Source organism: Pogonomyrmex barbatus, unplaced genomic scaffold, assembly GCF_055798465.1.
Source record: "Pogonomyrmex barbatus isolate J1 unplaced genomic scaffold, ASM5579846v1 scaffold16, whole genome shotgun sequence".
NCBI lineage: Eukaryota > Metazoa > Arthropoda > Insecta > Hymenoptera > Formicidae > Pogonomyrmex > Pogonomyrmex barbatus.
The window spans coordinates 4,458,938-4,486,032 of NW_028297112.1; the positions used below are offsets into that span (position 1 = coordinate 4,458,938).

General features: G+C 36.8%; 3 protein-coding genes across 7 annotated transcripts; 1 reads left to right on the top strand and 2 right to left on the bottom strand.

The window, feature by feature from the left end:
* Nucleotides 1–19: 19 nt before the first annotated feature.
* AQP (aquaporin) lies at nt 20–2,412 on the top strand. Of its 3 annotated transcripts, none has more exons than XM_011633163.3 (5): nt 20–419; nt 755–939; nt 1,255–1,529; nt 1,745–1,883; nt 1,970–2,412. In XM_011633163.3, the coding sequence occupies exons 2-5, from the start codon at nt 759–761 to the stop codon at nt 2,173–2,175; spliced, it is 801 nt and encodes a 266-aa protein (XP_011631465.2). In that variant the 5' UTR covers nt 20–419; nt 755–758; the 3' UTR covers nt 2,176–2,412. The 3 variants fall into 3 exon arrangements, with proteins under 3 accessions (XP_011631465.2, XP_011631466.2, XP_011631467.2); XM_011633164.3 differs by having other exon boundaries at nt 20–356; XM_011633165.2 differs by having other exon boundaries at nt 20–939.
* Nucleotides 2,413–2,516: 104 nt separating this feature from the next.
* On the bottom strand, nt 2,517–9,879 carry LOC105423419 (1-phosphatidylinositol 4,5-bisphosphate phosphodiesterase). Of its 2 annotated transcripts, none has more exons than XM_089074210.1 (19): nt 9,418–9,879; nt 9,256–9,315; nt 9,031–9,171; nt 8,661–8,740; nt 8,396–8,531; nt 7,813–7,913; nt 7,578–7,744; nt 7,285–7,495; nt 6,916–7,174; nt 6,605–6,802; nt 6,324–6,471; nt 5,760–5,917; nt 5,085–5,487; nt 4,793–4,963; nt 4,583–4,717; nt 3,995–4,172; nt 3,635–3,838; nt 3,292–3,484; nt 2,517–2,914 (listed from the first exon to the last, which is right to left on the bottom strand). In XM_089074210.1, the coding sequence occupies exons 1-19, from the start codon at nt 9,586–9,588 to the stop codon at nt 2,846–2,848; spliced, it is 3,183 nt and encodes a 1,060-aa protein (XP_088930336.1). In that variant the 5' UTR covers nt 9,589–9,879; the 3' UTR covers nt 2,517–2,845. The 2 variants fall into 2 exon arrangements, with proteins under 2 accessions (XP_088930336.1, XP_011631468.2); XM_011633166.2 differs by having other exon boundaries at nt 3,238–3,484.
* A 138-nt stretch (nt 9,880–10,017) lies between these two features.
* ine (solute carrier family 6 member inebriated) lies at nt 10,018–24,534 on the bottom strand. 2 transcript variants are annotated; one of them, XM_089074211.1, is made up of 12 exons: nt 23,946–24,534; nt 20,808–21,644; nt 17,302–17,486; nt 14,355–14,489; nt 13,749–13,974; nt 13,233–13,500; nt 12,650–12,878; nt 12,269–12,381; nt 11,830–11,970; nt 11,540–11,740; nt 10,830–11,003; nt 10,018–10,555 (listed from the first exon to the last, which is right to left on the bottom strand). In XM_089074211.1, exons 2-12 carry the CDS (start codon nt 21,626–21,628, stop codon nt 10,385–10,387), a joined length of 2,664 nt encoding a protein of 887 aa, XP_088930337.1. In that variant the 5' UTR covers nt 21,629–21,644; nt 23,946–24,534; the 3' UTR covers nt 10,018–10,384. The 2 variants fall into 2 exon arrangements, with proteins under 2 accessions (XP_088930337.1, XP_088930338.1); XM_089074212.1 differs by lacking the exon at nt 23,946–24,534 and adding an exon at nt 23,279–23,297.
* Between the last annotated feature and the right edge of the window lie 2,561 nt (nt 24,535–27,095).

A 27,095-nucleotide genomic window follows, 5' to 3' on the forward strand; every position in this document is an offset into this window, starting at 1 on the left:
TGATGGCATTAGATATACATTCTGCAGCATCTACGTCATTGGTGCATTGCGCCATCCAGTTATCTTCGTGAATGTATCGATTGTGTATTCGCAAAAATATGAAATTGTATGTACTTTTATCATATTTTGTTGAAATGTATTTTTATTTTTTCTAGGTAATTTTTTTAGTTAATTATTTCGAATATATTATTCTTTAGATCGGACCAATAGCGATTCATACTTCACCAGACTTTGAAACAATCTCGATGAGAGTTATTTAAAGCCTCGCGACATACCCGCGTAGATATATTCGGTACTACTAGTTTTAAATAACTGCTACGTGAAGCCCTACTCAATGTGAACGTTTCCTGCGCGAGGTATTTATGAAAATCAGACAATAGAAATTGAAATAGTAGCCAGTGTGATTTGGTGATTGCTCCGTAAGTTTTTGCTGCGTGTCTCAATTGAGCTAAGCGCGTGCGATCATAATCAATACAATTAATAAATTTATTATATAATACCTTTTGCGCTTTATCATTGAATGCATCACACAAAAGTATTTGATAATAAAGACAGAGTATTCATTAATTGATGACTGTGATATGGAATGGGAAAGAACTCTACCGTTTCATGATTTAATTATATAACCACGTGTCAGACACTGTGTAGACTTCTTTTCAGCATGTAGTGATGTTATGTCGGATGTGCTTTATTACGCTCATATGTTTTCATTATGCTGATGCTGCACTTGTTTAAATGGCACATATCTTAATAGGATAATGCCTGGATCAATAGACTTGATAGTGTCTACAGCGTACATTGGAGTCACGACTTGGATAGCGTATTGGCTAAGGCTGTATGCGCTATTTTATCTTGATTCCTATCCCCTTACGAGGACTTTGGTCCTAGAATTCATAGCTACGGCTGAACTTTGCGGGGCATGTTTCGAGCTAATTATAAGTAAGTTAACTTTATCATTAGATATTTGAAATCTTTCCGTTTATGATGAATTTATATGCTACATCGATTATGCGATTAATTTCTGATAAACGTAAACTTATGAATTTGTATATCCGTTATTTATATTGCAATTTATATTTATGTGTTGCGTATTATTATTATTTTTGTAATTGTAATATTCATTGCCTGTACCTTTTATTGATTAATTAAAATTTTTTTGTATTATTTTCTATGTTATTATTATTATTATACATGTTATAATAGCGATTTGTTGTAATTGTACCACGTTTTTCCTCAAAATACTTTTTTCTTCAGTTGCGGACAACTGGGGAGTATGGATGTATGCACTTTATTTGTTTTTGCTAACGATTTGGTGGTCGAAAAACTGGGATGAAGCTTCGGCATGTCCCTACACACACATGGAGGATGTAATAATAAGTAAAAAACCCCTGACCGTCGCGTTTCTGTCGATATGCGCCGAGTTGGCCGGCGGTCTTATTATATTTAAGTACATCCAAATATTGTGGGCGTTCCAACTCGTTTCTACGCACAAGAACAGAGCCTATGACGATTGCACTACAGATTTACAGGCAAGATCAAAATATCATTTTTGATTCTACGAGTAAAATTTACTTCGTACAAAATGGATTATTAATATTAATTTTTGTTAATTATTTATTAATTGTTATTAATTATTATTAATTTTAATTTTTAAATATTGTGAATTTTTATCGCGTGCTCCTTACACGTGTGACATGATTGTATTATTGAGTAAGATAAAAGCTCGTACGCGACAAATTTTCAGGTTTCCGTGCTAACTGGAGCGCTTGTGGAATGCGTTGCAACATGCATGTGCAGGGTGGTATCCCGCGTGTTGAGTGACCTGAATCCGAGATTTAGTACGATCATTGACGCCTTTGTAGGGACATCTTTGGTAGTTGCAGGTCGGCCAATATTTTGATAATCTTTTTCATGATATAAAATATCTATATCATTGATCATTATACGATGTATATAATGTATGTTTCAGCTTTCAGTTATACCGGCGGTTATTTCAATCCTGCATTGGCGACTTCTTTAAAATATGGTTGTCTGGGGACCTCGTCTCTGGAACATGTGATAGTTTATTGGATTGGTGCGTGTGTTGGATCTCTCGCTTCCTTGCGCGTCTACCGTATGCCGTTTGTACAAAATTTCATTCAACTGCAGGAAAAGACAGATGTTGTGTATTCTTAGATAAAATTCAATAGTTTCAAGGGAATTTAAATATTTATGATTTATAATTATCAGTATATTTCAATACTTCTTGATAACGTACAAAATCTAACAACGTACAAAATTATGTGCCAAATAATAGTTTTATACATTCCGATTGTAAATAATTATAAAACTGTACACAATTTTAATTTTGGAGATAAAATCTTATAAAATTGTTGAATGCTATTAATAAACATTTAAAAAATTATTAAAAAATATTAAATAATAATTTAATCATGATATGAAATATTTAATATTACTTCTGTGATCTCTTCTAAAGAAAAACTGATGATTGAGAAATGGAATTTATAGCATCCAAGTTAAAGTATTCTAACAAAATATTTTTTAATTTATTTTTTTATTTATCTATATATATTTATTATATTTATTAATACATATTTATTTATTAATAATTAATAAAGATATTTGAACTTTTACGATAGATTACGATAGATTTGTATTTTATGATTACGGCTAAAAATGATTTATATTTTTATTTATATTTAAATTACGGCTAAACATAATTTGCTATAACAGTATGGTAATAAAAATAATATAAAATTATAAGAAATATAAATAATATATATATATAAAACATAAAATACAAGGTCATGAATAAGTAATAAGTAAAATGATAAAGAAAAGAAAATTATATATAAAATTCCGCCTTGGATGATAAATCATATTCAATCACTTCGTTCTCGTACATTTCGATACTCTGCAACATAATCGAACAAATGTATTATTTCCCAAAATTGTATTAATTTCATATATAAAAAAATTACACGATTGTGTTTGTTTTTTATATATTTTTTTAATTTCTATTCGTGGATGTTAGACAACAATCCATTTTATGATAATCATAAATGTTTTCTTCATATAATGTAAAAATAAGTTTTTTGAAATGTGAAAACTTTGCAAGTTCTATTCTAAAGAAAGAAATTGAATGCTTTTATCTTCACAAAATTGCTAATGTTACAAAAGCCTGTGTATTTTTTTATATTTAAAAAAACTTATGACGTATAATTATGTCAAATTTACCATGTCAATATCTTTATCTAAATTCTGCACTTGTTTTTCATGTGTAACCTTCACCTTTTCCCTCTCACGGCCCTGCTTGATCTCTATAGTCTTCCTTTCCTCTATGAATTTTTTTGTATTCTGCTGCTTCTTTTCGCGAAGCCGTCTATCCTTATCACCCTTTGTCTTTAAAGTTTTATCATTCATTACTTCCTTTGCCGTTTCTACAGATATTTTCGCTTGATTGGTGTTCATATCCTTTATATCTCTACAATATTAATGTGTAATAATTAAATGATGAAATAAATCGACATGTATGCCGTTACGAAGATGAATCAAGGAGAAATATAATAAAAAAATAAAATAAATAAAATAAAATAAAATAAATATAAATTTTAGCGTACTGACATATACTAACTTGTCATGCTTCGCCTGCATTTGTTTAATTTGTGTGGCCTGCACGATCTCAATCAGTCTCTTTAATTCGTCGCGAGAACTTTGCGTTTGATTCTTCAATAATTCCCATTCCTCTTTTCTCTGCTTCTCCATCATGGCGGACCATTGAGCCGTTTGCTCGCTTATAACTTTCTTCACATTCGCGTCTTGCGCCAGAGCATTTTTGCTGAAAGTGTTTTATATATGTAGTTATTAAATTTTTAATATTGAGTATTGGTTATATATTTGTTATTAGTTATTAAATTTTTAATATTAAATATATTCTAAATTTCTTAAATTTTATGCTATATATGATGGAATTATATTAAGGTAGAAAACTTACTCTTTTCCTTTGGTAAGCTTTTCAATGACACTGCAATGATTCTTCTGCATAGTTTGTCTCTCTTTAGTATGTTTCTTCCTCATAGCATCCAATTCTTTCTGGTGCTTTTTGCCCAATTTGAAACCTTTCTCTTTCTTTAAAGACTCTAACGTGATAGGTTCCAATTTCAATGCTTCCACTAGAATTACGCAATAATAAGGACTTGCATAACGTAACAGATAATATCAATCTTCTATTTTTTTTTATTATCTAATCTAGTATATTAAAGAGAAAAAATTTAGCTCTAACTTTGAGTTGTTATATTGCAAGTCTCTTAAAAATAATGGCAGATAATTGACAACATAAACATTTATAATATAAATATTTATATATAAACTATTTTGTATAAATGTAAAAAATAAATAAATTATTAAACGCTGAGGATCCAATCTCAAGGATCAAAACCGAGATTACTCATTAGTCGGTTATTTACATCAGTTATTTTATTCTCAGTCTATTACAATAAACTGTTTACTAATCCAATATAACTTTTCAATATAAAACGAAAAATATAAAGAAAAAAAATCATATCTTGTTTAACATTGTTACCTTTCTTCACTTCTTCTTTCTTCTTAGCTTCCGCCTTTGCATCCGTTTGCTCTATTCCGAGGCCTTTCATCGTCTCGTTTTGTTTCTCAGCAGCTTTGCTAAAACCGCCCGGATCCGACAAGGCGGCCATAAAATCTGAAATTGGAGGCAAACTTGTGAGCAAAAGTCGCGAAGAATACTATTATATTTGAACTGCGACTAGAATATCACCTTCAAAGCCATCGGGGACGTAAATCTTCAACTCTATGTTGCAGAAGAGCATTGGCAATGCCATCGGAAAGTTCGCTTCGGTTTTCAAGGAGATGTGTCTATAACCGGCTTGAAGACCATCTAGAGGTAAGATTCGTTGCCCGAGCAATTTACCATTCTCTTCATACACACCTGTGCCAGATGAAGCATGATTGTAAAATCTTCGGTTTGCAGACGGTAATATTTATTTTTATTTTACATTTACGACAATGAAGAAAGATGAAAATAAATTCTTATCAAAAGGAAAAGGTACCAAATCTGAGCACTGCCAAATCGGGAAGTACGACTTTCCGGAACAAGAACGGTTCCTCGTTGTAGACTGGATTCAGACCGTTTGCCGGTACCATTCGAGTCCTGAATTCCTTCTTGATCGTGTCTGCTGGTAGACCATACATGTCCACCTCCACGTACGTGCCCACCTTCTTATCGGACAAAAACTGCCCGGCTATGATCTGGACCGCGCACTGCGCGGTGATGATGCCATCGACGTCCTCCGAGAAGGGATCGAAGCTACGATCGGGTCTTCGCATGAAGTCGGGCTTCAGCAGATAGCCAGTCGTACCGTTGTACTCGAACTTTCCCTGATTGAGTTGCATCGGCAAATCGGGAGTTTGAAAATTCAGAGCCACCATCTGGCAGCCAGCGTTCCAGAAAACCTAAATAAATGCGAGCGCGTCACGTAAAACAAGTTGAGTATACACAAGAAAAGAAGAGTGTCTATTTTTCTTTTCTTAAAATAATTCTTAATGAAAAAGCGACATATATATATTGTCTAATAATATACGGACTACATCGAAAGTCGCTTTTTCATTAAGAATTATTTTAAGAAAAGAAAAATAGACACTCTTGTTTATATATATATATATATATATATATATGAGTAATAACTCTGCGGGGAATCCGAGCGCGTTTGTATTGCTGCAGTTACCTGGGGCATGTAATTCGACGAATCAGCCCTCGTGCCCTTTGGATATATTCGACTCATTTGCCGCTTGTTGTAATTAACGAACTCCACGGAGTGAGTTTTCAGATAGTTAAGAGCGGCAGTCTCGGAGAACGAAGACATATTATGATGTATATTCTTGCCTGCAACGTCGGGGTCGAGACATTAGTACATGTCGCGCGCGCGACACGTGCGCACGTGTACGCTCATTCATTTAACCCTCCTTAAGTCTCCGGGACATATGCGCCATCACACACGTACGCTAGATCTCGGTAGATTTAAAATACATTTTTGTATGTAAAGCTCGCCGCGAAAAGAAAAGTATTAAATTTCACGCCTTTCACAAATTCACTAGTATTTATTTGAGACGAGAATCCTGCATAATTTCATGTCTCAAAAACTTCTTAAAAAGATCAAATATAGAGATTCAACGACTTAAAAAAATAATATAAATTATAAATTTTTAAAATAATATTATAAATCCAGTAATTACTCTAATGTACTTTTATTTGTAAAGTATAATTAGTATTGATCGGATATATTACGTACTCTCTGCAGTTTCAAAACTCTGAAATTTTATTGGTTGCGCGTAGTTTATCATTGACGAAAGATAAGGATGAACATGCATTGTACTGCCCGTGTATTGAATAACTTGAACCTCTTCGGTTCCTTCGCCTCCGGCAGGAGTTTCACCTTCCTATATAAGCGCGTAAAAGATGATATCAAAAATTTTATCTTTTCGGACAGAATAAAAATCGAAGAAAGAGACAGAGGAAAGGAAAGAAATTTAACTTCCAACTTTTTGAAGATTTATTAGAATGGGTAATCACCTTCGGTGGTTCTGGTTCTGGAGGTGGAACAGCTGCAGGCGCGCTAGCATCTTCTGTCACTTCATCTTTGTCTTCAAATTGTCCGGCACGGAAAAGCTCGAGCTCGACCTTTTCCACTTCCGGCTTCAATCGCTTATTTTTTATCAATATCTTACGTTTCAGCGCGCTCGGCGGAGGAAGAGGACATCCAGGCTCGAGCTGGAAATAACATTGTTATCCACATATATAACTAAACTGAATCCGTTGATTGCAACCATTAACTAAACGCCATTAATTAAACGCAATCGTCTCCCGACGTATCTTCTACTTACAGGATAATCTTTCAGGGGTTCCTTCAGCAACAGGTCACCGAATATTTCGTCGCAGTATTTCGCTAATTTGTATTGTTGCTTCATGCAGCAGTGATTCTCAAAACTTAGAATCACGGGATACTCCGAGGTGACGAACGCAGTGTCTCTTATAGCATAAATTACATCTTTGAAAAGAATATCGGTGCACATAGCTTTACCATGAGTTATGATAGGTTCCTCGTCTTCGCCCTTCCCGTCCCAGCAATCCAGTTCGACGCATCTGCAATCGCAATGATCCTCTTTCCAGTTATGTCTCCAGAATCGTTGTAAATCATTTTTCGATCTATACTTGACTTTGTTTATCTTTGTTACAATTGAAAGCTCCTTCACCTGCAACCAGCAAGTAGGACCTGTCGATACATTTCAACGGTGCTCTTGCCACCAATTTGACGGCCGCTGAGATATGTGTTGTGGCTCGAATTGATATAATAATGTGCCAACGGTTGATCCATATCCATCCATTCTTCCAATTTGTCTAAGAACATTGGCGCGTTTTCATCCGACATCAAGTATCGTATAAAACCATCTTTCGTCAGCTTCTCTGAAGATAATAGAATAAAAACGCTATTGTGATGTGAAAAATGGATAACGATGAAATAAAATTGGATTTCGCGGAAACTCACTTTCCGCTTTTGCTTTCTCGTCCGTCTCGTAATCATTGATGATTTCCGTGCATCTTTTCTCGGTGTACAGAGGATATAAAATCTCGTTGAGTCGTGGATCTCTTTGCTTTGTGTTCATAAATTCTACCAATTGTTCCAAACTTATGGCATCCGTTTTTCTTTTCGTTCTATAGATGTTAAACGGTAATATATTTTTTTCTGTGAAATTATTCGCAGAGTCCGATTTAATACTTACATAGATTGGAAAAGTTCCTCGATATCATTCCTAGGACATATCTTGAAATACAAACTGTAAAACTTGTCGAACGTGAAGGCTTCTGGTTCTATTTTATCATTCTAAAGCATGAAAAATAGTAGTTTGCAAAAATAAGACGTCTATATATCTTTTAAAATTTACGACTTGAATAAATATCAATTTTTATTTTTAATATTAATTTTAATATTAATTTTTAATATTAATACAAGCATATTCTCCAATAGAAAGTAATGTTGTAAGGATATTTAAAAACACATAAATAAATGACATAAATTCATGACACGTAATAATGTAATCCATACAAATTATAATATATGTCATACAAAACTTTCATATGATTAGATTTATGCATAAAAGTTCAAGCAAAACAATTTTATCAATAAATGAAGGAATTATTAATTCCTACTCAACTGAGAATTGAAAAATATTATGCAACTACTTGTACTAACGATGACTTAAAAATTTTTTTCAAATGAACTTTAAACAAATTTTATTGATCACGTTCAAATATTAATTAAAATAGGTCTTTTCCTTTTGAAAATTCTCATATTTATTGGCTCACCTTTCCACTAGGTAAACCCAGTTCCGATAATCCTTGATAAACGAGTTTCTCAGTCTTTCCAGATGCAAAAGTCTTTGATATCACTTTCACAGGTACCTTTCCCTTCGGATCGACTTGAAAACTTAGCCGTATCCAACTGGCGAGTTCGATCAACGATCAGCCAAATTTCATTTAATGGTCAAAATAAACAGCGCAAATTAACAGCAGACAAATATTTGTTATATTTTTGCGTAGCTATATTGGATTCGAATTAATGAATACGTACTGCTTCATAAGCTGTGTTGTTGGACAAACGTTACTTGCTTTTGTGTTGTGCGTAATTAAACGCAAACCAGCTTGCCAATCCTGAATTGATTAATCACAGATTAGCATTAATATATAGAGAAGTTAAATAAGAAGATAATTGAGGATGCTAATCACATTAACGATGAAAGCAGTGTAAAATAAACGTAAATATAGATGTATATTTAAAATTAAAGATAAAATGCGAGAATTAAATAAAACCTTAAATCACAAGTAAATTTAATTAGGGCAGAAATTGAAAATTAAAAAAAATTAACAATTTTCAGAGGCTTTCTAAAATTTAAATTTATATAACTTTAATCCTTTTCTAATCCTTTCTCAATTTTTATTACCTTAGCCGTTTGTTCATCCGGACAAACAAGGTGTTGATAAGTAATATTCGTATAATCCACTCCAGAACATATAGTTAAACTTTTTTGATCTAATTGCTCTAACGTTCCGTGTTTGCTCAATTTGTTGCATAATTTTGGATCCTAAATAAACCGACTGTTGTTGTTACTCAAATCATTATTATCATAATATTTTTATTTCAAATCTCTTTTTTACGCGAAGTTTACCTTTGGCGTGCCTCCATAACGAATGTCGCTAACTTGAGCTAACTCTATGACATCGCCATCCTATGAAAAAATTATTACATCATGTTTTAATAAACTCAATTGTTAAAATATAAGAATGATATCTTTCTGTTTAGAAGATATAAATATTCTACGGTAAGCTACCTTGTCGTTGCTTTTCCAGTATATAAAAAAACCATATTCATCTACTTTAAACAGGCAATCAGGTTCGTATTCTGTCGTCTCCTTGTCTTCGAACCATCGATCGAACATCGCGCCATTTCTCAAGAGCTCCGGCACTTCGATGCGCCAATTAAATTCGAACTTCTTTGTCATGGCTCAGCAACTTTAAGCGAAACGATGTTAAGGTAAACTTGGATGCGAACTTGAGCTTGCCCGGTGTTCAAATGAGAGAGTGCCACCGGGACTTGCGTCCCAGAGACGCATAATACAATTAGTTATATCTAATTTACCGTATGAGGATTCAATGCGATCGAAACCTCCTGCGTAACGGAGATTCTAAACTTACATAAGCGCTTGTAGAGCAACACTTTCTGTAAGGTCTCTGTACTACATAGTCGAATAAAATGCGATTATTATTACTAAGAGAAAAAGGTAGTTGTGATACTTGCAAGTTATTTTATTAAGACAGATAAAAGACTATTAAATGTAAGAGGAAATTATATGGAGAAAATAATATGGATTAAAAGGTAATAATATGGAAAAAAATAATAATGTCGAATAATGTTGAGAGAAAAATATGCATTATCGGATAATAATTTATTAAAATTATGATTAATAGATGTTATGATTAATAGATATTGCGATATATACAGAAATATATTCCTATGTCGAATCAGTGCTTGCCTAAAGTCTATCACATGACGATGGCTTAACAGTTTACGAGAAATAATAACATTCGTAACATATATTCTTAATGACTCTTTCTCGCAAGAAATTACTATACTTGTAACGAGTTATAAATAATGGAATATTGACTGCCTAGTAATTGATGATAAAAGTACGCGAGCGAATATTTCCTGTTAACCAATTTTTCCCCAAAGTGACTTTGCACCCTGTGAATTAAGCGGAACCGTGAAAAGCCGATCGTTCCTATCGATTTGATGCGTTATCACGTTTGAGGCTTCATCGGGTAGTTCGAATTTAGTTGTATGGATGTGTCCACGTCTGTTTGCGACTCTTTAAGCGTATTCTCTGGCAGATTGTGCATCGGATCCACGCAATATTCCTGCCCGCAAACTTTGCACGCCTCGAAGTGCGGTTTGATGGAATTTTTGAGTCTCTGAGGATGAAAGTTTCTTTAAAAAACACGAAATACTCTTTCCTCTCTATCGTAATATTGCAATATTTTTTATTTGTACAACAAATATCAGCAGTACGAGATTGCAGCATAAAATTTTCGATTTATTTAAAAAAAATATTTTGTTCAAATTAAAAAATAATTCTTACGTTACAATAGAGAGATTTTAAGGTAATATATTGAGTCTTTTATAATAAGACAATTAAATCGGTTGACTTCAGTGGTAATTCAACAATGTAAATAGAACTCGACATACTTCGGCACACGTGGCACCAGCTCCGACGAATACGTAAACGGCAAAAGCAGGAATGCAAATTAAGGAGAGAGACGCGATGCTCCATCCGATCGCTTCTGCCCACCATGGATATGTGTAATCGCCATTATGGTAGGTCGGCGGCTCGTAATCAATTAAGCTGAATACCCATATAGCCTGAGAAAATAAGGCAATTATGAAAATGCAGTCATATACGTCTTAGGTATTGTCGACTGTATCGAGAAAAGCGCAACCAACTGCGATTAAAAGTGGGCAATCATCCGCGCGTTACTGTCGTCGGATAAAAACAAGATTGTGTTTTTCCAAGAATAATAATTATACAAGTAATTAGCACAAAATTGCTTTCGTCTTTGATATATCTTGTTGCGCTCCGCTCGATTCATAGCGATTTTCAATCGTTATTTGGCTCAGATAAATTAAATTAAATATCATATAAAATTTATAATTCTATAAAAATAAATTTATACAATTTTAAAGTATTGTATAAAAATTTAAATATCCTGAAATTCATTGGCTGCGTTTAGCAGAGAAAATAGCTTTGCAACTGTAATATAAGAATCCTTAATATAATTGATTCTTGTCTTTAATCCCTCGCTGGTTTTAAATGTATAAAACCAATTATATTAAAAAATCCTACAACAGTTGCAAAACTGCTTTGTCTGTTGAAAGCAGCCATTGATAACGTTGCGTACCATTATGAGAAGAGGCGCGGCGAGGAACCAGCAGAACCGGAAGTACAGCGAGGGCAAATGTCCGGTCATTTCTCTTACGTTATTGCACAGCCGTTTTACGCCGTAAAACCAAGAAATAGCGATTACTTCGAAGAACGCCAAGAACATAATGGATATCGATGCGGCATAATGATCTATCAGTTGGAAAAAATAAATACCGCCCTGAAACAGCCGGGAAACGATTTAGTAAGAGGCAAGAACGTTAACTTTCATTATGCGGAGTAAACGTCGAGCGGGGTGTGTCATTTTACCTGCGTAATATTCGGCAGTCCAAATAAGAACGAAACGACGCATATGACGAGGACCAGCATTTCGTGGCAGAGAAGATGACGCTTCACCCAATTCGGGAAACCGTCTTGGATCGACGTAACGACCACTTCAACAACGGCAAACTGAAATTCCCGGAGTTTACGTAATACCATTAAAACATTGCAAAAGCCCAACTATTACGATCTCCAAAATAGAAAGCACCGTCAAAACGCGATTTCCATTCATTAAGCGATTGAGTAATGTGATTTTGGTATTTAGTTTTACGTTTCCGCGCGTGATTGTATTTTTATAGATTTTGCGCGGTAGCACAATTCAATTGTGCGTTTGCGTTGTCCCGATTAATTAATCGAATGTTGTGCACGCAGCATTCCGAAATTTATCGGAATGAATTATTTTATATAATTATTTTATATTACTTACTTGGCTGTTCAACGAAAGACAGACTAGCATAAAGAAAAATAACACAGCCCACAGTTGAGAAGCTGGCATCTTGACTAGCGCTTGGGGATAGATGACGAAGACTAGACCAGGTCCTTGAACGGAAATTATGATTTATCTATAAAATGTCAGGGGAAGTTAATCTGATTATGTGAAGCAGCCTAAAAAAAAAAAGAAGTAGTCTCGACAGCATGGATTCTAATGATCATAAGCTTAGAAATTCTCTCTCTCTCTCTCTCTCTCTCTCTCTCTCTCTTCTCTCTCTCTCTCTCTCTTTAACACGCATGACACACGTGTATTGATATTTATATTGATTTATCATGTTTAACGTGACATAAACTTTATTTCTAACTCTATACGTACCATCGGTTAGGACATCTTCGACAGACATATTTTGTTCCAACGCTATATTGCCGATCGTAGCGAAGGAGAATATTCCAACTAGTAAACTACTGAAGGCGTTTATGAGCGAAACTGCGATGGTGTCTACGAGAATCGTGTTGTGGAAGCGATTGTAACTCGCGAAACATATCATCGAGCCAAAAGCAATCCCAATAGAATTGAAAACTTGCGCTGCAGAATTTATCCAGACCTACATAAATTAATATTAATAATAATATATCATAATATATCGTAATAAAAATAATATATAATCAATTTATTTAAATCCAAGATTTAAACTCAAGAACTAAAATATTTATATATATATATATATATATATTTTTTTTTTTATAGAAGAGGAGATATTATTTTAAATCTAAAAATAAAATATTACTTCCAAGCGTAATACGTAATACTGTATTTCTCGTAATAACGTATTTATACGTAGTAATGTATTTTTGTACTTAACTTATGCATATGTATATTTTATAATTATGTAATTTTTTTTCTAATATTTCATTATTTATCATATTTTGTTTTCGTCTACTAAAAATCGACTATCTACCTTTGCATCGCTAAGCAATTCCCAGCGTGGATGGAAAAAGAATTGCAGACCTTTTGCGGCGCCCTCCAGAGTGAGGGATCGCGTGAGGAAGACCACGATTAGGAGGAAAGGCAATGTTGCTGTCAGATATCTCACTTGTGCTGATGACTTAATCGACTTCCAAATGGAGAAATATACCATGATCCACGCGGTTATTAAGCACGCCACGAGCTCCCATCGCAAAATCCCCGGCTCTTCGATGCCGTTACTAATTTGCAAAACCTTATTGCTAAATAGAAGAACAATTATTCCTTTTTGAGACACGTTTTACATTAAAAAAGAAAAGAGGGCATTACTTAGTGAATTAGATCTTAGAAATCTAATAATGTATCATTGAATTTATATTTATAAATTAGAAACAATCGTTTTATATCGTTTTACACGCGATGAAAATATTTTAAACAAATATAGTGCAGTAGCATGTAATATTATAGTATCAGCTTAAGTTATATAAAAATTAGCTTTTTGAACAATTACTCGAAAAATTCCTCGGACGGTGTTCTTGTCAAGTTTGGTCGAGTTCTATTATCGATGGATCCATAACTGGGCAGCCAACAACGCGGCGAGTTCCACGAGTGGTCGCAACGTGACCATGGTTGCTCCGCTCGGAATGCCGCGAAGAAATAGTAAATTGCGTAGGCTATTATCACATTATGGTAGGTAGACATTAAAAACGATATTACGACTGATGATAAACCAGCCCCTACAAAGAGAAACATACGTACGTAGATAATAGGGCAAAGCAATTTATTATACTTTAAAGAGGCTTAAGTTAAGATTTCAGATTAAAAAAGAAAAAAGATAAGAAAGACGAAAGAGTGATAATTTTAATCCTCTGCTCTCTCTCTCTCTCTCTCTCTCTCTCTCTCTCTCTCTCTCTCTCTCTCTCTCTCTCTCTCTCTCTCTCTCTCTCTCTCTTGTTCACTCGTTCCTCTCAATAATTCTTTTTAATTTAAACGCGTGTTTTTAGTCAACGCATTTTATAACGCTACAAAAATGAGGGCGCGGAAAGCTTTTAACAAACACTCGTCGGAGTTATTGAATTTGATCGGCAATTTGTCACACCGTGACTTATTCATTTACCTTTCAATAATGGACATACTTGACCCAGAGCGCCGATTGGGCCGCGACGAGTGAATTGTCCGATGCTAAGCTCCATGTACAGTAATGGTACTCCACATACTACGAGTATTAAAAAATAAGGCACGAGGAACACACCTGAAACGATATAATCGATATAAGCGAAGTCTCCTCAGTATGCATACCAGTGTACGCGATTTTAAAGAGCATTGATAATTTTTCTTCTTGAGAATAAAAAAGAAATTAATCCAGTTGCAGGAAACATAGGTTTCGCCCAGCGTTTCGCTAAAACGAGGTTCGCGCGTGTACGTAATAAGTGCCACGACGTTAATCATACTGTGGGTAGCGACAAGGTCACTGGATGTAACTCTTTATTCGCAATAAACGATGGACCGCTACGGATTACGACTTAATTTAACATCGAGCATTTAGCAGCCACGAGAATAGGTGACGATTAGTCAGTTAATAAGTATTTTTTAATTGCCAAACTCGCTGATACAATTCACTCGAGCATGTAAATCGCAGTACTTATTTCCAATTTTAATTTTGATTTAATTTACTTTTTATCCTTTTCTTATATTTTTACGAGAAGTTTTAATAAAATTTTCTCATTTTTAATAAAAAGGAAGTTAAACTGAAATTAAAGTTAATCTATTTTGGTAGAAATGTACATTATATATAAAATATTAATAATTATAAATGTATATTATCTAATAAAAAAAATTTATATTTATATATATATATATATATATATATATATATATATATATATATATATATATATACTTTTATATATATGTATATTTATATTTAAGTGTACACACACACACACACACACACACACACACACACACACACACACACACACCAAATCATTTTATATTCAGTTTAATCTTAAATTCTCAAATGGATTTTCGAATAATTTGATGCATCCGTATGGGTGTTCGGCAGTCACACGTGTACAATAATTTCTTTCACACCTCGCAAAAGATGCAAATTAATCCCAGTCGTCGGAATGCGCGGATATGTCGTGTCGCGAGCGTAAATCATACGGCGTTATCCGATCTGTTTTTCTCATCGTTTCAATCCGGCCGAGCAACGCGCGGATGACAGTTTTCATTTAGTTCGATGCACGCGATACAAAATAATATACGTGATCACACTTGAAATAAATTATCGCGAGATACGAAACGAGGATGTCGGAGATAACGATCGGCCGATTCAATGTGACGTATCAATAATGATTACGAGCGATTTAATTTCTGGCGAAAATCCAATCGCGTCGCATTACAAGGCGGGTAATGACGCGCACTCGCATTAACGTTGTTACAGTTATATAGCCGCTGCTGTATCGTTTTTATCATGAAAATGCAATTTAATGTTACAATGAATATCGAAGCGTGGATCTCGCGTGCGCAAGTAGAGCCGCGTTATTTCCCCTGATTTTCCGGTCTTCCGTTTAATATGTGATTTTGCAAAATTACACACGCCGTGTATTTTTACAACAGCACCGCGTGCTATTTGTACAACAAATTAACTTGCGCATGCACGGACTGTTGAAATTACAGAGTAGCTTCCAGCTCATTATATGCATGGAAATGTATTACACAAAAGTTGTAATTAAATAAAGGTGCTCTTTCTTTTTCTGCAAATAAAAATGACTTTTTCAGGGGAAATGCCGCATGTATCTATTATCATTTAATTAATTAATTTAAAAACAAGAATTTGCACCTATTCTTATTGCTAAAAGACTCTGTATTTCCATTTGTACGACATTTAGAATAAATTAACACAGAGTAAAAATTATAAAATAATTATAGGATCTGTTTAAATGTCAAAATTATATCTATATCAGAAGCGATAAAAATCGCGTATTATGATACGCGATCAACTCGCCTTATCTGTTAAAACTCAGATCAATTTACGATCTTCCTTATCTTCGCATGAATTTAGATCGACGTTGCCCAAGCGAAGCGATAAATCGTTTCAATGGTATAAATCGGATCGCGTTATCCGAGCTGGTTTTCCGGCTCTTCAATTTAGAACCGGCGGAGCCTGAGCACCGAGATGATACTCGGCCGATTATTTCCACCGGTGTCATTGAAATCATTTACTCCGCGCCCGGAGTAAGCCGCCGTGTTCCGGCAAGGTCATGTATCAAGTTCCGCGAGCAAATTGCGCCGCGCAATCTAGGATCCGGATGCATTCAGACTTTGAAAATTGCTGGCAACACGATACGCGGATCATGTTGTCCCGGATTGCGAGAGAGCTCGCTCCTGCCCTGAATCTAATGCCCGGCTTACGCAAGACGCAATTTTTACACAGGATCCGCCTCAATTCGCTCTTCCGCGACGGGGTGTAATTTTTCCCCGGTGCGACGCACGTGCGTGCGTGCGTGCGTGCGTGCGTACGTGTAATTTTTCATGATGATGACAATCTCCTCTTTATCCGCGGGATTGGCTGTCCAATATAAAACAATTCGAGTGTCGTTACTGCTATTTGCTACGTGTCGTTTTCCGTGACGATACCTCGGAGGAATAGAGTTCGCATTTAACAGATGTTTTTAAAGGAACGTTGGAGGCGTTTCACGGCGCTTGAGTTACGCTTCGTACAAATTAGAGGACGATACCTCGGGCCTTGGTTGCTCCATCAGCTATTTCGCCACTGACGTACTTCGCGACGTGCAAAATAATCACGTGCTCTTATCACGGTTATGCTAATAGCGGGAAATACGTCGCGATTGTGTTGTCCGCTTATTTGACATTTTTATTTATTTCGACCTTATATCTGTGCAGACCACATCTGCGCCAGATCTTATTTCTCTTCCCCTCTCCCGTCTCTTTTTCGCGTTGCAAGATTCCTTTAACGCTCCGTGGAGCTGAATATGGGATTCACGTCACGATTACGCGCAATTTACGTAATAGATTAATGAATTTATCGCGAGACTCACCGCCGCCACTTTTGTAGCATAAGTAGGGAAATCTCCAGATGTTGCCGAGACCAACGGAGTAGCTTATGCAGGCGAGCACAAATTCCATTTTGTTCGCCCAATGGGGCCTCCTGGGCAGCCGATAATCACTGGGATCATCCGCATCCATGTCGTCGCTGGTGCACGTGGAAACATCGTCCTCGAAACTGTGCAAAAATGCAACGCGCGACGTCAAGCTTTTATATTGCAAATGTAACGGAACTCAAATGGAAGATATTTACGGCGCGGAATGCGAAAGAAAAATCGCGAGAGCTCTCCGGGAAAAATGTTACGAGTTACGAACGGTTTTTAGTGGGAGAACAACAAGCATTTTATTAAATATTTTGCCGAGCGAATAATATAATTTAATCTCCGCAGCGGAGGATAGAACGCCGTTCCGGCACTTCTCTGAATTTCCGCGAAACCGTAGGTCGGCGGGTTATTGTTACCGTGACGATTCTTTTAATCGCTTAATGATTTTGCGCCTCGCATTGTGCGTCTACCGGGGAAACTGCTTAATACATTATGAAAATTTATTTAACGGAAAATTATACAGAGGCGCCGTCACGCGTCAGTCGTCAAGCGGTTGCATTTGCATGACACGCGTTTACATACAAGTCCGATGGCAACTATTAAATATTCATCGTCATTGTTTATAGAACGATATACACATCGATCGAATTCGAGCATCGTAATGTGATGTCCGATTAACGACGGTAATAATTCTATATTCGCGCGAAGATCCGGTAATTATGAATTATAGCTGATTTCGTTTCGCGTTTCGCGTTTGTACGAGAGAAGCACGCAGTATAGAGTCGATACGAAAAGAATCCGTTCGTGTTATCGTGATGAAAAGTGTCGCGTGAAATAGCGTGCAACGTAAAAATCGACTTTATGTAGCGCATTACGTAAGCGTCGAGATCGGGATAGGAATTTTTATGCGTTTATCGCGCAAATTCGTACTTTACGGTGCGGTGAGCGCAGAAATGGTGTCAGGAGGGTGGCGAGGGGGAGGGGGAGGGAGGTCAGGAAAGGGCGGCCGACAATGCTGAAAGATATACGTGGCGCACCTGTGTACATCCCGTTCGTTTCGCAACGGAAAACTAATATACCGCGCCGCGGAAGTAATGCTCGTCGTATACAATGCGTCACTAGTTTTGAAAAATAGAAGATACAGGTGTACGTATCGTCGTCCGTAAATATGGCAGTAACGAAGACGAGTATCGGACGGTGTCACGATCGAGCGAGTTTTCACAGCGGAGAGAACGATGACTAATTCGACATGAGTTATCACACAACGCGAATCTAAAAGCGATGAGCTCTCGATTATTTTATTTATTTATTATAGGATTTTTTATAAAGAATTATTTCCATTTTTTTCTTCTTTTCGTAGAAATCGGAGATGTATTCTGTCGGAAGTGTTCGTATTGAGAAGCACGGGGACTGAGCTTCTTTAGTCTATTGTGTCGTTAATTTCACGGCGACGAGTATCTTTTCGCTCTTCACAAAAGAGCTCGTGTGCACGCCGCTTCAAAAACGAGACGTGACGAGGTCTAAATGTAGGACGGCGATTACGGGTCATTTCGAGCGCTTCGTCCCGTTTCAATAGAAGAAGCGGGACGGAATCGCGCAACAATATGTAACACCGCACGAGCACACCTACTTACAACAACGGTGCGCTCTTACATTGTACACTTATTATCCACTTACGTTCCCGGGACGATACGCCGGAATTGCATACCCTGGATGACGAGACCTGACCGCTTCGCGTCGAGTGGCTTAGACGCGTAGCGCATCTCTCTCTCTCGTCACGTAGAATCCGCCGCAGCCCGACGAGAAACGTGGCTCCTAATCAGAGCAATCGAAACCGGTCTAACTAGACCGGGCTAATCAATGGGCGAATTCAATTTTCAACGGCGGTGGATTCGTGCCCCCGCGAGTGAAGAACGTTTTCGCGCGCGTACATTCACCGACGTTTGAACTCACCGAAATTACACCGGAAATTATACCAGTTTCGATCCCCGGCTCTAATTTACAGACACAAAGCGAATCTGATGCAGCAGCTTCCGCGCTTTAGAGCAGGTCGCGGCGGCGCTGATTAGAGCGCCTATCCGTGGTAAGCTGAGAGCCAATTTCATCGGTGTTGTCGATTAACTAACTTGACCCTTGCAGTCTCCTTTCTCGCAGTCTTGGCCGTAATGCAGGTGCGCAGCGAGGAAATTCTATTCAATGGCGGATATTGCTAATTGATAACGCGATCGATCTTAAACTCCATTTAAAGTGATCATGTAGGAAAATTGAATAGCTCTAAGATAGCGAAAGTTCAAGATAAATATAAATATAATATTTTAAATTTACTCTACATGTATTTCATTTCTTTTTGCATGAAATTTAGTTGTATACATTATATTTTTGCTTTATATGTTCTCTTTTCTTCATCATCAAGACTGTGATCCAGAAAGGAACGAAAAATTTAGTTGACTAATGATAATTGCTGCGACTGACCTTGAAGAGCGCGAGAAAATTTTAATGTTGACTGCTGCATCAAACGAAGCGAAGTGACAAAACGACTTGAGATGCAATTCATGCGCATTAAGTAAGCAATTTCGGATTTTACAGTCTCTTTATCATTCGGAAATAATCACTAAGATGTTATGAAGTGCTCTCGAACTGCTATTGCGAAATTCTCCTACTGAAATTGATATTGGGCTACAGCTTATTTTAATATGTCGGCTTATTCAGAACGTTTACACGAAATATTAGGCTTTACGTGAGAAACATATGGTAGATACAGTTTCTTACACATTTTAATCATGATGCTAATTTAAGATCAAATGTTCGAATGTATTTCCAAGCACTGCGATGAAGAGAACACATGTATGAATAATTTAATTAATTGCGACGGGGAAAAAATTTAAAGCGCGACGATTGCCAATCGTTTATCAATTTTTGAGATAAAACAGAGCCGATGATTTATTGAAATTTAGAAGTAACAAACGTGTTATCTCAAATTACTTTTCCGAGAATAAATCTTGTTTCTCAACCAATATTATTTTCGTCACGCGCTGTACAAACGTAAGATTTTTAATTTTATTTTAATTATCTATGTCACGAGACGGATGCTCTGATAATTATAGCATTATAATTAGCTTTTCAAAACTTAATCCGTTTTTAAAAATAACATTTTTAAAGAAATAAGAAAGAATTCAGCAAGAGTAGATTAATCAGTAGATTAATCAGCGATTTCAAAAACAACAACACGAGATCGGCCCGGCGCGTCTCTTCCGTTCGTTCGCCAAGCTTCTACATCTCATTTTACAATGAAACAAAACGCGGACGTAGTCCGATCTCTCCTTTGTGCGGACTCCGCCGTTCGTTTTCGCACGGAAGCGGGCATCACGTGTGTGCGCTATCACGTGGGGCGTGATTCACGCGGCCGCTTCTTCGAAAGCGCCGAGGCACGATCGTAGGCAATGTGTCTCACTTACGGCGGCGGATGTACCACGTTAAACAGCTCCGACGGCGAAGTGGGAACTCTACGTATCGTGAGCTTCCGGCCGTCGGAAGAGCCTAGCCCGATCGACGCCAGGGATCTGATCGAGACCGTGTCGAGGTACGAGCGGCTTTGATTCTCGTTGGTCCCCGCGTACGGGATGGAGGCCCAGGTAGGCGATAACTGATGACAGCAGGGACAGTATCGCTGGTTCTCAGCCATTGCCTCGGCGTTGGGTGACGTTGCCCTCGGTGAACGCACGTTGGTGAGAGGATGATGGTAATGATAATACCGCAGATCGGTGCTTCTAAGGTTCGATCGACCGGGACTCTGCGACCTATTGTCGCGTTCCGAACTCGATCCAGACTCGACGAGATCAATCACTAGTCGTGGCTGCGGCCGTCGACGATGACCTTTATCCCGACGAGCACTCTCGGGACTGTCGTAGCTGATCGCCCTTCTTGCGCTGTTACCATTGTCGACCGGTATGACGAGGATCTTGTGTTCGGGGGAATTTAACAAACGACCTCTCTCCTCCTCTGAAGACCATTCGGTTTCGGTCTCGAGTCGTTTCGCCTGGTGTTGATGATGGATCCTGATTACGTCCGGGTCATCTGGATCCGCATCGTCTGACACATTCTCTTCTTCTAACATCGTGCTCATTTTACGCACGCAGCCTGTCTGTTTGCCATGGAGCTTGCTGTGGGCAGCATCGCCGGGCTTCGGCAGGACGGACTTACTGCCGTTGCGCGGTTCGTCACTGATGCTGCTGATGCCGCTGACGCCGCTGTCGTTGTTACCACTCTCGGTGTCCATAATCGCATGACGACCTCTATAGACAAAGATGGATACACATAATGAGGGAGGGGAAGATCTGCATTAATATCCTAGGAAAATTGGCCGTTACAATATGGCCATTAAAAGTCAGTTTTTTCTAGCTATATTAATTTAAAGTAAAAAGAGGTAAAACATAATGAATGCAGGAAACAAATTAGTCCTAAATCAAGAAAGAAAAATATTTTTATACATAAGCAAGAATATTATAATCCTCTTAAAAATTTTAGTCTTAATTTGATTGAATTTTTATGGATGCAAGTCTTTTGCTCGATCTAAAAGATTAAAATTTTTCTATATAAAGATTCTTGCTTATGTAAGAGAATATCGCAACTAAAATTTTTCTAAAAAAATTATAATATTTTTGCTTCTACATATATAAGAATATATAGTCTTGATTTAAGACTAATTTTTTTTTTCTAGCAGTATTCCATTTTGATATTACATCATAATCGACTGGTGAATTATTGACCAATGATTAGTCATTAAAATATCGAATAGGTATTAGTTCGAATTTCAAATCAACTGAATATTAATTTCAATATTTTGCGATGAAGAATCGTACATTCCAAAACTGACTGATTCAATACACAATATACGATTTTTTCTGAAAGGTAGAATAAAAGAAAAATACAAACAAAGTTATTAAATAACTGCCTACACATGCGCAAAATCTCATTTCAAAGGAGAAGTTGAATCTAGATTTACCGTAGAATTTAAAAAAACGTTAAACTTTGGAACACCTACAGAAAGAAACTTATGAATAAATGACGAGTAATGTCAGAACATTCTTTAAGCGGGATTTTATCGAGAAGCAGTGGGCGATAGGCAATAGAATACTCGTAGAGTTCGAACGAAAAGAATATACTGTATCAAGCAGTGCGAAGTGCCTGTTCGGTTTAATAATTTGCGATTGATCATTGATGAATCAGCGACACGTTGATCAAATACAGCGCTAGTGAAAAATTTTTTTAGAAATTTAATATTAAAAAAATATTACTTAATTATATGTCGGAGAACATGTCAGTTTTAAATATTTAATTTTTAATATATCTCTTCTTTCTTTTTTTTATGTTATAAAAATCTCTCATGAAATTTGCGAAACATTTGATTTTGTATTCTACAAATTCTACTCTCTGGTCATTTTAGGCAAAATATTAAATTTTAAGCACTTCTATGATTCATATTGTCTATAATATATTTACCAATGCTTTGAACAAGCTTTAGCACGAGAAATTTCTCTGTGGTAATTGACGTGATTGACATAAATTATCGAATATATTAGATCTCGTCCCACGACAAATATCAGTTCGAAAATTCGCACAACCAACGCTAATTGTATATTGACAAATAATTCATTGCCACTAATAAAAATCAAAACAAGTTGTATTTTATGAAACGTCAAATATCTTCGTAACATAAATATTTATTATGTCATTAAATAGTAAAGAAGATAAATTCTTATTGAAAAAACGTTTCTTTGCGAATATCAGAATATTTGAAATCGGCGAACGTATTTACATTCTCTAAGTTTCAAAAGCCTGAATTCTTCAATTTGCTCCGACTCGTCTCAAGTACCTCGACTTTAAGTTAATTTCCAACGTTAATATTATTTTATTCCACTTTATTTACCTGTTTGGATAAATTTAATTTTATCTTGTACAACTTTTCCTCTCTTCTACAACTTAAACTTGCTAAAACAACTTTCTTTCGTCTTGACGTAATGACGAGAAGTCCGCCACGTGACTGTGCGCGGACTTCTTGCAGATACGACTGACTATCATTGCGCGAGTCTTTACGACGTTCTGATAGCTAGAGATAGTGTCATCGCAGGTGTGTGCAGCTATTAATTTAGTATGATTTGTTAAATTCTCGCGCTCGACAATGTTTACAAATGTCTTACGACGCACGTTTAAACAATTTTTATGTGAACAGTCGTTACATCAAGTACGATCGTTGTAAGATAATAATTACGCCAGTGTCTTCTCAATTGAATTGAAAAAAATGAAGTTTTTTTATTTCTCCTCGTCATACTAACGCACGCAAAAGTGATAAGAACAAGTGATCGAAGTCTTCGCTTCGAGTTTTACGATTGCATTTCAGCGCAAATTATTTCTTATTTCCAAAGATCCGACGTTACGCAAGCACCGAAACCTCTTGCACTTTCATCGTAATGAGGAACAACAATCACGAGCGAGAGATCGAGATCGGAGCGCGCGCTTTTTGGGGCGCGTTGCCGCAGGTGAGCGTCATTCGATGACACTTCCACGCGCGTCACGTGTCACGCGGAGAGCATTACCTGTCAGATCGTGGCGTGCTCCGAAATTGAAGCCTGGCGCGTCTCGACAAGCCGAGTAAAAGTCACTCGCGTATCGCCGGACTGATAACGAGGCTGACATCTACACGCCACCACACGCACACGCGCGCACACGTACACACACAGCCGCGTGGGCGTGCGCGTGTTTTCTCAGCGTATACACGTGCACTGTCGTCCGCGGCGCGGCATGACGCGTGCTCCCGTTTCTCGTTCACTTCCTCCCGCGTATGTCTCTCCTTCCCGAAACGAAACTGCCGAGCGCACGAAAATCGTTCTCGGATCACGAACACCGACGTGAATCCGCGTTTCGCGGCGATCCGGGTTCATGTGTACGCCTGTGCGTCGCGATCGGCCCGCGATCATGACACATACGCATAAACGTGCGCGCACACGCACACGCGCGCGCACGCACACACACACACACACACACGTATATATATATATATATATATATATATGCACGCACGGCACGAACACGCTGTACACTTTGATACCCACACCGCGACGTCAGCGCCGTTGTACGTGCGTGATTCACGACGCGTGCATAGTTGAGAGACTCGGCTCTGAATCGTATGGCTCGCGTACAACTCGGCCGGTTCTGGGAGAGGGAAACCGTGATATCCTCTTCTGGATGCGTGCCCACCTCTCTCATGGTCAGCGCCTCGACGAGGATATTTAACGGGTCAAGTAGCGGGAGGTACCAACGTTTACTCGGTCAAGCATTAAGAAAAAATGAATAAATAGATCAGACTGTGCATAATTGGAAGACGCATGCCTCCAAGTCTGGGACCAAGTATTGGAAACACCAAATGTTGCATATAACGAAATGAGAGATACGATACGATACCGAGGAAGGAGAAGAAAGTGAATATCTTGGTTTGAGGTTGAGAGTGACAAATCGGACGGTGTAAACGCTCGTTGTCATCGACGTTAAACACTGAGTCTAAATAATTATCATGAAGAAACCTTCACTTTCTATTCTTGCGTAAGCAGCAATTGATTGATTTGTGATTTCATGTTACATGTCTTTCACGTTACAAATAAAATTGTGGATACTTGTAATATCAGGAATTCTGCAACTCTTTTTATATATGTATTTGAAAACGATATCGTATCACTGTATCAATAAAAGCGATCAACTTTTTATGTAGGCGACTGGTAGCCTTATTTTCTTCTCGACAGAAGGTCGCTTTCTCAAGTCCATTCCGAAACAGTTGTCTATCCAGTTATCTAAAGCAGTATCGGTATTTGCTTATCTTCCTATGAATCTGAGAGAAAATATAAACGAAAGAGATCTTACATATAGAATTTTTATGGACATGCATTAGGCAATAAATGTTACTATCGGCTACATGATAGCTTGATTATTATGGGTAGAACTTCTCCCAAATTATCAATTCGTTTATGTTTTATGATGCTGTAAACTACGATAGGCTCTAACTTTGGAATGTACGATTCTTTATCTTAGATGTAGATGACAAACGCAGCGCTGACTTTCGCCTGTTTAGTAGCAACCATATCTACTGCAGTGATTTCAAGTCCGTAACAGTCATCAAGTTCTATTTGGCTGAATAATAAGACAGTGTAATAATATAAGCTTCGAAATTCTGTTTATATTTCTTAATTACTTTTTTATTTTGTAAACAAATATTTTTTTCATTTTATATTAACAATTTTAATAAAAAAAAACGTTTTTGGCCCAATGATAAAAACATGAATGCAAGAGTTATTAGATTAAAACAAGTTATTGATTTATTTTCTAAATACGATATTTTCCATGTTAAGAAAATAAGAAAATATTGAAATAAAACAAAGTTACAATATACATTTTAAAGTTACAATATACATTTTAAACTTTGCCAAAAAAAAAAAAAATACGATATTTTTAATTGAAATAAAATATGTAAGGAAGCTAGAAATCTTTTTGTGCAACAATTTATTTATTTTATAAGTTTAGTTATTTTGGCTTTAAGCGAGACTTAATATTTTTAATTTGCTGAACCAAAACAAAATCAATACTTAAATTTGCGCTTATTTTATTAAGATTAATGCAAAATTAAAACATTATAAATTTTGCTTTTGCTTTGATACAACAAATTAAAAATCTCGCATAAAATGTAAGTATCGTAAGTACAATCTAAAACTGGATCTAAACCTAATTTATTTATAATAATTTTATCTGTATATATAATAATTGTAATATTGTATTTATATTAATTGTATATAATAATTGTATTATAATTGTATTTTATAATAATTGTAATATCGTAAATACAATCTAAAACCGAATCTGATCTAAAACTGATTTATTTATAATAATTGTATATTATTAACATATATAGCGTAAACAACATTGTATGATTTTTATGCAAACATCTATCGAGACCTCAGAAAAAATATTGAGTCGTAAAGATAGATATTAAAGAAAACAAGTAACGGAATATCGGATGTTTCTACCTATTTCTAGGTGCTTTTCCCATTCGGCAAGCTCACGCCCCGTTTAAGGAAGGTCCGTTTCCTTTCACCGCGATTCCTTTTACACAATAAACATTGATTATCGCGTAATACCCTATCTACATGTACACTTACGACCGCGAGCGTACGTAATACGTCTGATAGGATCATTGGGCCAAGGATCAGCCTGGCGGCTGTCTGCGGGTTCAATTCCCACGGAAGACCGGATAACGGGTGTTTAAGATGCCGGTGTCATTACCCCATGGTAAGTGACAGGTACAATCGAGCGTAACCTTTGCCTCCCTCGTGCGCCCAGAAAAAAGATCCGCGTGCTCGAATCGCGCGGATTGGAATTTCAAATCTACGTTCGAATTTGCATCAGTCTGCGAAATCGATTCCGCTCTCGCAAAATTTGCATCGCGCGCGTTAGAAGTTTTATAAACGTTCATTTAAATCAGGCGGTGACGTAAAAGCAAGACTAGGATGAGATCGCGGTGGTCGCTCACATCAGGGTCGCTCACATTAGAAGTGCCTGTTGCTCAACTCGCGTGTATTCAGAATCCGGAGATCAATTCGAATTCTCGAGTCACATCGAGGAGCTCCCGTACCTTTCACAATGGGACACCGTTCATTTGCATCTGACATTACAGCCCACGTGAAATATTTCTACAATTTCCC

Bases quoted from the DNA above. Each gene is read 5' to 3' on its own strand.
- ine (XM_089074211.1), bottom strand. From the start codon at position 21,628: ATGGACACCGAGAGTGGTAACAACGACAGCGGCGTCAGCGGCATCAGC. The intron at 12,879-13,232 runs GTAGATAGTCGA...TAATTTATGTAG, and splicing joins AATTGCTTAGCGATGCAAAG to GTCTGGATAAATTCTGCAGC. The intron at 12,382-12,649 runs GTACGTATAGAG...TTTCCGTTCAAG, and splicing joins CGAAGATGTCCTAACCGATG to GACCTGGTCTAGTCTTCGTC.
- LOC105423419 (XM_011633166.2), bottom strand. From the start codon at position 9,588: ATGACAAAGAAGTTCGAATTTAATTGGCGCATCGAAGTGCCGGAGCTC. The intron at 8,741-9,030 runs GTAATAAAAATT...TAATCAATTCAG, and splicing joins CGGATGAACAAACGGCTAAG to GATTGGCAAGCTGGTTTGCG. The intron at 6,472-6,604 runs GTGATTACCCAT...GCGCTTATATAG, and splicing joins CAGAACCAGAACCACCGAAG to GAAGGTGAAACTCCTGCCGG.
- AQP (XM_011633165.2), top strand. From the start codon at position 759: ATGCCTGGATCAATAGACTTGATAGTGTCTACAGCGTACATTGGAGTC. The intron at 940-1,254 runs GTAAGTTAACTT...TTTTTTCTTCAG, and splicing joins ATGTTTCGAGCTAATTATAA to TTGCGGACAACTGGGGAGTA. The intron at 1,884-1,969 runs GTCGGCCAATAT...TGTATGTTTCAG, and splicing joins GACATCTTTGGTAGTTGCAG to CTTTCAGTTATACCGGCGGT.